The sequence below is a fragment of the Nomascus leucogenys genome, chromosome 15, assembly GCF_006542625.1.
Source record: "Nomascus leucogenys isolate Asia chromosome 15, Asia_NLE_v1, whole genome shotgun sequence".
NCBI lineage: Eukaryota > Metazoa > Chordata > Mammalia > Primates > Hylobatidae > Nomascus > Nomascus leucogenys.
In genome coordinates, this window is record NC_044395.1 from 31,464,358 (window position 1) to 31,477,073 (window position 12,716).

At 34.9% G+C, this 12,716-nt stretch overlaps 1 protein-coding gene across 3 annotated transcripts in view; it reads right to left on the bottom strand.

Annotated features, from left to right (window-relative positions):
* The window catches only part of DYNC2H1 (dynein cytoplasmic 2 heavy chain 1), a 380,957-nt gene that overhangs the window by 108,316 nt on the left and 259,925 nt on the right, over positions 1-12,716 (bottom strand). For all 3 annotated transcript variants that reach the window (XM_030828784.1, XM_030828782.1, XM_030828783.1), the window contains one exon: positions 7,126-7,242. In XM_030828784.1, the coding sequence (XP_030684644.1) occupies positions 7,126-7,242 (117 nt within the window). The remainder of the gene's footprint in view (positions 1-7,125; positions 7,243-12,716) is intronic.

Genomic DNA, 12,716 nt, shown 5'->3' on the forward strand with positions numbered 1-12,716 from the left:
GGAATTAAAGTTACAATTTCTGGGCTTTACAGAATTTATTTTTAGAAATCTCCAGCAAACTTCTATTACTAATTTAATTACAAAAAGCCAATACACATTTCTTTTTTTTTTTTTTCCTGAGCCGGAGTGTCGCTCTTGTTACCCAGGCTGGAATGCAATGGTGCGATCTTGGCTCACCACAACCTCCGCCTCCCGGGTTAAAGTGCTTCTCCTGCCTCAGCCTCCTGAGTAGCTGGGATTACAGGCATGCGCCACCATGCCCAGCTAATTTTGTATTTTTAGTAGAGACAGGGTTTCTCCATGTTTGTCAGGCTGGTCTCGAACTCCTGACCTCAGATTATCCACCTGCCTCGGCCTCCCAAAGTGCTGGGATTACAGGCATGAGCCACTGCGCCCGGGCACCAATGCATATTTCTAACTTACCAATGTAAAATATTCTACAAATTAAAAAAGAAGAAGAAATCAATAATTACTTTATTAAAAGTCATGAGTCATCCCTGGCCTGCAGCAGGAGAGATGGCCAGGTGGAGATGCTGGGCAGTACTCTGACTTCTGCCTGCTCCCTGAAGTAAGAGCATATTGCTCTTCCCCTCCAGTGCCTGTGGATGGAATTCTGGGCTCCACCTCTTGAAGTAACAAGAGGACATGCCCTCCCTCTCACAGCTGGCTCTGTGGAGACTGTGGGGAGGAGGTAGTGATGGCAGTGGTGGTGGTAAAGTCCTGTCATGTAAGACACAAGTGAGGCAGACCAGAATAGCACTGCAGAGATTTTATAAACCAAATTGATGTTGGAACCACAACCTATAGAAGTGAATCAAGATATGCATTCTGAACTTAAATAGGTTGACTACCTGCTTAAAAAAAAACAAAACAAGATTTAAATACGAACCAGAATCTTACAAATATTTAAAATGTTCAGAATATAGTACAAAGTTATTCATTATACCAAGAACCAGTAAAACTTCAATTTAAATTTCAAAAGAAAGATTATCAACCGATGCAAACACCAACATGACACAGCAGTTGAGATTCTTGAACAAGGACTGTAAAGCAGCCATCATAAAAATGTTTCAAGGACTAATTACAAAACTATTCTAACAAATAAACTCAGGAATCAAATCAAATACCAGCCCTTAAAAAAAAAAAATCATCAAAAGGAAACTGCTTCTCATGAAAGCCGCCTATCTCCTTTGTCAGTAGAACCCTTCTGTTTTATTTAGCCCTTTTGCTCATAATTTATTAAGATTCTTAAATTCTTAGAATCTACTGAAGTTAATATTTTGATATTTTAAAAATCAAATGTATGTACTGGGTTAGATTCTTTACACATATTGTTAATAGTATTAACATTATGTAAAATGTTAATATTTTAGTAAAATTTAACTATATCTTTGGTTTTCTTTAGTCATTTCCTTTTCATCATTCTCTGTCAAGTATCCAGAATAGCCAGACATTTGCATATTTTTTATTAATGGCATTTCTTGCTTGCCTTATGGAGCTTCAAGGTCCTCATATGGAAAAAAGACTCCTATTACATTGGGAAGTCATAATGCTATCTGTCATGAGTTTTTGTGAGACCTTGGCTTCATGAAAATAAAATGACGTCTACTGTCAAAATGAGCCTAGCTAGTGTTTACCTTTCATATAATAGTGTTTTCTCCCCTTAAACATAAAGTAGCAGAGAATGCATACTAAATCAGCTACAATAACACTTTTGGATGCCTTAAATTATTAGTCACAATCGGTAATGTAGACTTAATTTATATTTTCCAATCCCTTTAATCACTGGAAACATTTCAGGATCTCCATATTCCAGTTTCAACATGATGGTAGTTTTTCCTAATGATCCCTAACAGGAAAATTCTAAAATTCTAGCTGTTAAAAGATAAACACGTTAATTCCATATCTATCACTATTTCCCTTAAAGGAGCTCAAGCTTGGGAAAGAACAAACTCGGAAAATATTTTTTTTTAGAATAAGAGTTTGCCTTGTGGTAAGATTTTAAATTGAGTATTAATCTAAACCCCTAATAGCAATTTTGAAATTGCTAAATTCCAGAATCTTTAGAGCGGCTGGATAAACATTCTCTCAGTTGAAATAACACACTAGTAGATCTCCTCTCCAGCTCACTTATAAACATATCCTAAGTAAACTGATTTTCTGATAAACTAATAGTTCTAATTAAGAAAACAAGCAGTGGAGAGACGAGAGAAGCTGAGTTTTGGAGAAAACTACTTCTAAGTAAACTGATTTTCTGATAAACTAATAGTTCTAATTAAGAAAAAAAGCAGTGGAGAGACGAGAGAAGCTGAGTTTTGGAGAAAACTACTTCAAAATAATTAAAGTATTCTTGCACATTTACCTCTGATGTGTTAAGAAAAAAAGGTTGGAAAAGTTTCTTGGAACTGTAGTATTACTAAGGCATCTCGTGCAAAATAACAGGATACAAATCAAGCTAAACCTAGATCAGCTGTCAGTATACTTAAATGAAACGCCTATTATTTTATTTTATTTTATTTATTTATTTATTTAGAGACGGAGTCTTGCTCTGTCGCCCAGGCTGGAGTGCAGTGGTGCAATCTTGGCTCACTGCAACCTCTGTCTCCTGGGTTCAGGTGATTCTCCTGCCTCAGCCTCCCAAGTAGCTGGGACTACAGGTGTGTGCCACCATGCCTGGCTAATTTTTGTATTTTTAGGAGAGATGGGGTTTCACCATGTTGGCCAGGCTGGTCTTGAACTCCTGACCTCAGGTGATCCTCCCACTTCGGCTTCCCAAAGTGCTGGGATTACAGGCATGAACCACTGTGCCCAGACACCTATTATATCATTTAAATCGTAGATATACAAAGATTAAATTGAGAACAGGGATGTTTAGCAACTTTGTAGCGCTCTATTTGGTCAACTAAGCCAAGTCAAAGAAAACAAAGGGACAGAAAGCTGAAACTTGATTAATTGAATTGGTTTGAAATGTGACATTGAGAAGAGCTAAAAGGAATATCTGGGATTATATCAACAGTTGTAAAAAGTGGGAAAAATATTTCATATATCCTGATTGAGCTAATAATTAAAAACAAACACACAAACCAAATAATCTTGTAAATACTGAAACAGTGGAATTCTATGTGGCCAGAAGCAAGGACAGAAAAGCAAGGCAAGATTAAACTTCAGTGGTTTCACATTGAGAGAAGTGGTTACATCAAGATCCTATAGCTAAAAGAAAATTTAATATATTTAAGAAGCAGGAATGTCTATATTTATTATTGATCCCTCATTTAGCAAAAATCATTGATTTTGTTTTCCTAAATGGTTTAAGAGCTTTAATTTTTCAGCATCTTCAACTACTTCCTCTACTAGATCTTTCTCATTAGCCTAAAACCAACCTAATACTTTCCCTAAGAAAAAAACACATTGGGCCCTGTATCTTGATCACCTTATTTCACTACTCTCCTTTATAAGCACATTTTAAAAAAGAATTGTCTACATACATTGACTCTACCTCCTCATCTCATATCTCTAGTCAGCCTCTAAATCTAACTTCCAGTCTCCTTATTCCACCTAAACTTTTCTTGTCAAGGTCACCAGTGACCACCTTTATTCTGAAAATCCAGTAGTCAATTCTGTCCTCGTTTTGTTTAACCTCTCAGAAGCTATTTGGCCTAGTTAACAATTTCATTCCTAACTAAAGATTCCTCAAGGTTTCTATGGTAACACAGTCTTCAGTTCTTTGTTTTTTGTTTTTGTTTTTTTCCCTATAATAACTCTAAATTTTTTTTTCTCATAACTCCTCTAAATTTTGACATTACTCAAGGGCACCCACTGCTCTTCATCTGCTCTGCCACCATAATGTAAGCTGCCATCTCCTCTGCCACCACAATGTAAACTGCCATCTGCTCTTAAACCATTTTGAAATTGTAAACTAGATCATACCCACTCTACCTATAACTTCCATGGTTTCCCATTGCACTTGGAATAAAATTCCTTCCCTTGTTTTAGTCTGTTCTGGTTGCTATAACAAAACACCATAAATTAGGTGGCTTATAAACAACAGAAATGTATTTCTCACAGTTCTGGAGTCTGAGAAGTCTGAGATCAAGACACCAGCAGATTCTGTATTTGGTGAGCACCTGCTTCCTGATTCACAGATGGCCATCTTTTTGATGTGTCCTCATGTGGAGGAAGGGGTAAGGGATCTCTCTGGAACCTCTTTAATAAGGGCACTAATCCCATTTGTGAGGGCTCTATTCTTATGCCCTAATCCTACCTCCCAAAGGCCCCATCTATAAATACCATCACTTTGAGAGTTAAAACTTCAACATATGAATTTCAAGACGGAAACAAACATTCAGATCATAGCATCCCTGTACCTCATCTACTCTATCCTTTAGTCTCTATACTCCAATCATACTGACATCCTTTCAGTTTTACTGAATGCGCCAAACATTTTCTCTTCTCTGGGAATTTGTGTATGCTGCCACCTTGGCTTGAAATAGTCTTCCCCTCCAACTCTGTCTGGCTAGCTTCTCATTGCTCATATCTTGAATTCAATTTCACTTCTCAAACAAGATACTCCCTATCCAGGCCAAAATAGTTATTCTCCCTTATTATAACACTACTTGTGCTTTCCATCCACAGCATCTGCAATAATTTGTAATAATATATTTTATTTACTTGCTTCATCTTTTAATATCTCTCTTACGAACTAACTGTAAACTCCACAGGTAGGTACCATGACTGTTCTGTCCACAAGTATCTCTCCATAGTCCCTAGCATAAAAATCACTGAAACACATTACGTACTCATTAAAATATTCTGAATGAATGACAGACTAATAATATTATGATATAAATAATAATTTGCTTGAAAAAGAGTAAAACGAATGATCATATATTATAAGTGACCATTCATAATAAAAGTACCTTCGATAAATGTTAAATGAATAGTTAAAAGAGAGTGCTTACATATGCCAGACGCTATTATAAAAGCTTTACATATATTAATGCATTTAATCCTCATGAGTACTATCATTGCTGGTGATGATAAGTAATGATAGTAAGTACCATCATTATATCCATTTTACAGAAAAGTCGAGTAACTTTCCTAAGCTATACAATTAGAAAGTTCTAGAGCTGAAATTTGAACCCCACCGGGCTGGCTCTGGAAGTCACATTTTTATCTCTGTTATATAAGTGATGAGAATTCAAAATACTTAACTGCATCATTAATTAATTAGCATTCAAAATCTTAATTTTATTTTAGGGGAAATATGATTTATTTATGATTTCCCCTAAAACAGTAATTTCTCCTAAAATGAAACCTTTGAGCAACATATGCTATAATTTGTCCTTCTGGCCACATACTTCGATGTTTGCTATGACATTGTACTCTACCCAGATTCTACCCTGTTTCCTTTGTATGTAGGAATCAGGTAATTAGGGGGTGTGTTGTGGCAGAAATCCAACATCAGAGAACTAGTGATGGGCTATGTCTACATTCCAAATGAGGGTTTGGGCTGGGCGTGGTGGCTCACGCCTGTAATCCCAGCACTATGGGAGGCTGAAGCAGGTGGATCACCTGAGGTCAGGAGTTTGAGACCAGCCTGGCTAATATGGTGAAAACGCATCTCTACTAAAAATACAAAAATTAGCTGGGTGTTGTAGCGTGCACCTGTAGTCCCAGCTACTCGGGTGGCTGAGGCAGGAGAATCACTTGAACCCGGGAGGCAGAGGCTGCAGTGAGCCGAGATTGTGCCATTGCCTTCCAACCTTGGTGACACAGTGAGACTCCATCTCAAAAAAAAAAAGAAAAAGAAAAAAGAAAAAGATAATGAGGGTTTGGGGAAAGGCAGAGAATACAGAGAGTATCTAATCTTGAGTTGGGTCACAGGAGGCAAATAATCTACACGTAAGCCTTTGAAGTCATTCATATAGTCTTCTTTACGTAATAATCGAAAAAAGTTTTCTCAGAATTACAAAGAAGGTATGTATGTGTGCTGGCAGTGTGGGAGAGAGACTGGCAATAAAATCAGATGTGCCTGATGAAGAGAAGCAGGTAGTGCAAGGAAGTCTAAATGACACATCCAAGTAAACTTCTCACAGATGGAAGTCAACTGTGGGAACTTTAAGCAAAGTGCAAAACTTCAAAGAATGTAGTTTAAAGAAAAGTGACTTAGTAGAAGACTGCACACTTGGCAATATGAGCTGTCCTCGCAACTTCATTAATGATCACTAAAACTACAAAATCACACGACCGGATTTCTTATAAAAAAGAGATATAAGTTGTGCTTTAAGGTTAAATCAAATGTGGAGCAAAAACAACACGGACTTTGCAAATTCAGAAGTAGGCAGAGAAAATTATAGGGGACTAAGGTGCCAAAACTATAGAGTAGACTCTAATCTTCCCCCAAACTCTGGAAATTGAGTCAAACAAGTTAACCTGTATTTCACAGAGAAGGAAACTTTCCAACAAATACCTGGATTATGTCTCCAAAATGTAAGATGAGATCTTTGCAATAGTTAAGGTTACTTTTGCCATTGGTTTTCTGTTTAATAAGAGGTAAACTTAGTCAATTATGCAAATTATTCCATTTTCATATTATTACTAAGTAAAAACTGAAAATAATCATACATTATTCTCAGAATAAATAGCTATATTACATAATAATATATACACATATGAATACCTACATAGTTGTATGTGTATATACATTTTAAGAACTGCATGAATTGGGAAAATCTTTAGAAAATACAAAACTGCCAATGTCATTTAAAAAAAAAGTTGGAAACTGGGCTCAGAAACTGTTACAAGCATAGTCCTGAGAGGAAGAAAATTATCAAACATCAAGACAAGGAATGAACTGCTAAAGGGAAGAACTGAAATTATGTGAATTTGATTACTTATTTAAAGATAAGGAAAGATCTAGTTCATAAAAGAGAGAGTAAAGAATACTAACTTTGATGTGCATTGGTATGAAGAAAGGAGGTCATGGGCCATGACTTCACAGTTAGGAACCTGTGCAATGTGATTACTTGTATGACTCAGGCAGAAATGGGGAGCACATGGTTACGACGCTGGAAAAAAGGACAGGGAGAAAAAGCAAAAGAATCAGAAGAATATTCCACTACTAACCTGGTTTAGCTTCTTCCAGAGATTGAGGACAGGAGAAAGTTCATTAGACCAGATTTCTCTATCAAATTTGGAACCAGCTGTTATGGATCTGCCCAAAATCCTCAACTGTGAAATAACCTGAATAAAAAAATAATAAGTATCAACAAATAAAAATAACTTCAGTCGAACAGGAAGAACATAGGTACAAAAACAGACATTTTGTTTACAAAAATAGAGACCAAAAATGTTGTCAACAGTTTATAATCTTATTATGTCTCTTCAATTGGCTTAATATTTTACTGTTTTATTTAAGCAGTTTAAAAAACAAAAGAACTTAAAGTTGGGGAAAACTGATTTTTAAATTGTATACTGTAATGGCTTGTATTTGAAAGATGCTTCATTTGTTGTTGTCATTTGGATTTTTTTGAGACAGGGTCTCACTCAGTCACCCAGGCCAGAGTGCAATAACGCAATCACAGCTCACTGCAGCTTCAAATCCCTGGGCTCAAGCGATCCTCCCATCTCAGCCTCCCTACTAGCTGGGATTACAGGTGTGTGCCACCAGGCCCAGCTAATTTTATTTTTGGTAGAGACTATGTCTTGGTATGTTGTCCAGGCTAGTCTTGAACTCCTGGGCTCAAGCGATCCTCCCACTTCAGCCTCCCAAAATGCTGGGATTATAGACATGAGCCACCAGTCCTGGCATAAAGCTGCCTCTTTATCCAGAAAGCTCTAATTACTCATAATTAATAACCGCTTGGTGTCTCCATTTGTTCATTTCTGAAATCTGGAATTGTTTTGATTTAAATTTCATAATCTCAAAATGCTGACAAAGATAGTTTCCTTAAAAATATGAAATGACTGGAAAAAGAATAGCATAGCAAACCCTATAAAATGGTAAAGCAATGATAATTACTGGTTGATAAATTATTTATAAATGTTTTAATGCTCTACATTAACTTTAAGTTGTAATTTCAATGTTTCCTCTACATACAAGGCTCCAGTGAAAAAAGTATGGGTCAATCAATTCAAACAAGGCAAGGTAAATATTCCCTATTTAGGGCTTTCACTTCTAAAATGTCCTTATTATCAGTTTCTTTATCATTATTCTCATCAAAACCAATTCACTCACATTTTTTCTAAAATAATACTTAATGATTCCCATTTGAAGAACATTAATGAATCTTATTAATCATTTGTTAATGATCGAGAATATTACTAATACGATAAATATTAAGTTACAGATAATGTGATATATGTGTGTTTATATATATAAAATCAATGATGTATATATTGTTTTTCATATTATACCTAAATACTAAAATTGTGCTATCTCACTGTTTGTCTACAATAAACAAAATAAATCCAAAAAACCAGATATATCTTCCTAAGTCAGTATTTTAAACTTCAACATTTGTAGCATGTTGACTACTTCTGTTTTTACTTTGGGAGAAATGTGATGTTTTTCCTTTTGTAACATATTGAACTATATTTCATATTTTGTTAGGTTCTTACATTAGTAAAGTTCATAATAAAATCAGGGCTATAAATCTTTCAGAATGAATGTAGGATTTAACTGTTAAACATAAATAATCATGCTGTTAAACTGAAGTTACTTCCAGAGTGTTTGACTGATTCTCTAGTCTTAAACAACTGTGATTCAGTGTTTGATTTTTTTTTGTTTTTCTGATAAATTGTTTTCATTTGCTCTAGCTGAACCCTACAATAGCACCTAATTTATCAGCTTTGCTACACTACAAAACACAACTAGTTGGTAGTCAGAAGTGCTATTTTAAATCAAGTTTTGCTATCACTTATTCGTGTTTTAAATTTGTCAAACATGACAGAAAACAAATAAGAATGCAAAGAGATGTCTAAAGGAAAAAGAGTGCAAATTTTTTTGTGCATGATGTTAAAATCTGTTTTAAGAATAAAATGTACACCAACCAAAAAAAGATGTCTTCTGTCCAAGAAAAATAACGTGAGGATTTCTTTTTAAATAATACTATCATATTATAATTTTTAAAGAACAGGCAGTAATAAGAAAGTGAGTTCAAACATATAATAAAAACATTTTTATTAATGAGGAAAGGGCTATAACTTGTATCAATGAACCATCTGTTTTTATAAAATCTACCACATATTTATCTTTTTATAAAGCATAGATAATAAAATATCTATTTTTCATATTTTAAACCAGTTAAATATAATTTTTTCAGAATACTACTTTAAAATGGTATCAAAAGGGATAAAATTTAATTCATTAACAACATATTTACATCAATTCTTCCACTTTCTACCCATAATTAACAGCATGAATTATGCCACTGGCATGCTTTGGGAGATCTATAAGAATTGCAAAGGAGCCAGGCACAGTGGTTCCCACCTGCAATCCTAGCAACTCAGGAGGCTGAGGTGGGGGGATCACTTGAGGCTAAGAGTTTAAGACTAACCTGGGCAACATATTGGGACCTCTTCTCTTAAAAAATTTAAAAAATACATTAGTCAGGTATGGTGGTGTGCACCTGTAACTACTGGGGAGGTTGAGTTGGAAGGACTGCTTGAGCCCAGGAATTCCAAGCTGCACTGTGCTATCATCATGCCACTGTACTCAAGTCTACATGACAAAGCAAGACCCCATCTCTAAAAAATAAAAAATAATTTAGAAAACAAACTTTTAAAATGAAGAAATTGTAGGAAAGCCACTCCTACTTCACCTGTTCTCATTTCAAAGACCAGTGAGAGACATTTCAGGAATACCTACGCTTCCTGAGCAATTGGTGTGTTTTACTGTAAGATACTAAATCTTATACATAATTGTATCTTCCTTTGGATATCGTGAAACACCCCAAATGATTTATGATCAAACAATACCAACTTTATAGAAATAGAAAGTACAAGCTTTTTTGTTTTGCCTTATTTGGCATAAACTGTTTCGTTAGTTTTATTTTATTTTCCCATCCCAATTTTCTCTTACACTAATTTCCTCAACTACTGATTTTATCCTAGTAGATTATTTACATTTTTGTTAGTCACTGCCAGTAATTCTTTTTTGGAATAAGAAGGAATATAAACACTCATTCTCATTTTATAGATGTCAAAGAAATTAAATAATTTACATTTTTGTTACAGGGAATATGGCAGACTAGATTTCTGGAGAAAATTTTATGATAAAGCACATTTCAAAATTATGAATAAGCAAGAACATCATCAAAAAAATGACTTAAAATTTATGACAGAATTGTCAAAGAAAATAAGGAAAAAAATGCTAAAGCCAAAAAGGTGAAAAAATACAAAGACATAAAATAATAAATAAGAGTTTTTAAAACATGGAGAAGAAAATAAAAACTCTTAATATATGCCTACTCAGAGTTATTACTATATGAAGAGCTAATAAAAGGAGACAGAGGCAATTTTTAAAAAGAAACTTTCATGAATTTTCCAGAACTGATGAAAGACAATACTTCTCATATTCAGAAAAGTCAAAGAATCTCAACCAGAATAAATGAAATCACCTGGTACTGCACAATGTAATTGGAGAACATTGAGGAAAAAAAAAAAGATCTTACAAGAAGCTAGAAATAATAGATTATTCCAAACAAATACTTCCCAACTGCAACAACAGAAGGCAAAACATGTTGACAAAAAGACTGTCAACCTAGAATTGTTATAAATTTAGCAAAATCATTTTTTGAGAAAATATAAAATATGAGTTTTTTTGAGACAAAACTGAGAGTGCACTATCAATAGAGCTTCACTATTAAACCATGGACATTAGCTAGAAGAAAATCATCAAAAAAAAAGTCTAATAAGTAAAAAGGAATGGTAAGCAAAGAAAATGTTTAAGAAATTTATAAATCTATTGAAGTATGATCCCAATATACAACAGAAATAAAACACTGAAAAATAATCATATTTCAGTTGGGATAAAGTGACCAGAGTTACAGCATTCTAAATCACCATATTGTATGGAAGGATGGCACATTAAAATTTAGTGTAACCATTGAGGGAAAAAATAAGTACAGAATAAATTTTCCAAAACAGAAAAAAAAACCAGAAATCTTTTAAAAAAGGGAAAATGAATCTAAAAGAATGCAAACAAGGGTAGAGTAGAAGGCCCTTGGTCACAAAAAAAAGCAGGCCAAACAGGAGATTTTTGTTTGTTTTTGTTTTTGAGACGGAGCCTGGCTCTGTCACCCCGGCTGGAGTACAGTGGTGCGATCTCAGCTCATACAACCTCCGACTCCCTGGTTCAAGCGATTCTCCTGCCTCTGCCTCCCGGGTAGCTGGGATTACAGTCATGCGCCACCACGTCCAGCTAATTTTTGTATTTTTAGTAGGGACAGGGTTTCCCCATGTTGGCCAGGATGGTCTTGAGTCCCCTGACCTTGTGATCCGCCTGCCTCAGCCTCCTAAAGTGCTGGGATTACAGGCGTGAGCCACCGCACCCGGACTAAAGAGATTTTTTAAAAATGATATTAATGAATCCATATAAATCAATAATTGCAGTAATTGATTACTTTAAAACAATTGCTTAAACATTACTTAAAAACAACAGCTAAAAATATGTTTATATGTTAATAGTTAAACATATGTATATATATTTAAAAGTGGGCACCTAAAACATGAGGACATTCAAAGTTAAAAGGTAACAGAATGAAAAAGGTAACCCTTTTTTAGTAAACCTCAACAAAATTTAAAGCAAAAAGTATTACAGGAGAAAAAGCATCACTATCTATTGACATAACTCTAAGTATCTTTATATATAGATATATAGATACTTTGTCATTAAAATGGCAAAAACCGAAATTACTTTTGCACCAACCTAATACTTAAAAACACACATGTTGTAGATAATAAAATTACCAGAAGATACAGAGAAATAGAAATCTAGTATTATGTAGGACGCTTAATGTGGGTTTCTCAGCAATTGGTGGATCACATACAGAACACATATGGAAAATTTGAACACAATCAACAAGCATGACCTAAGGGACATATAATACATCCAATATCTGGAGAACAATCATTTTTTAAAAAAAAAATTTAAGTTTTGGGACATATGTGCAGAACACGCAGGTTTGTTACATAGGAAAATGTGTGCCTTGGTGGTTTGCTGTACCTAACAACCTAATACCTAGGTATTACGCCTGGATGCATTAGACTTTTATCCTCATGCTCTCCCTCCCCCCAGCCCTGACAGGCCCTGTGTGTGTTGTTCCTCTCCCTGTGTCCATGTGTTCTCATTGATCAACTCCCACTTATGAAGGAGAACATATGGTATTTGGTTCTCTGCTCCTGTGTTAGTTTGCTGAGGATGATGACTTCTAGTTTCATCCATGTCCCTGCAAAGGACATGATCTCATTTCTTTTTATGGCTGTATGGTATTCCATGGTGTATATGTACAACATTTTCTTTATCTAGTCTATCATTGATGGGCATTGGGTTGATTCCATGTCTCTGCTATTGTGAACAGTGCTACAATAAATATATGCAGGCATGTATCTTTATAATGGAATGATTTATTATCCTTTGGGTATATACCCAGTAATGGGATTGCTAGGTTGAATGGTATTTCTGGTCCTAGATCTTTGAGGAATTGCCACACTGT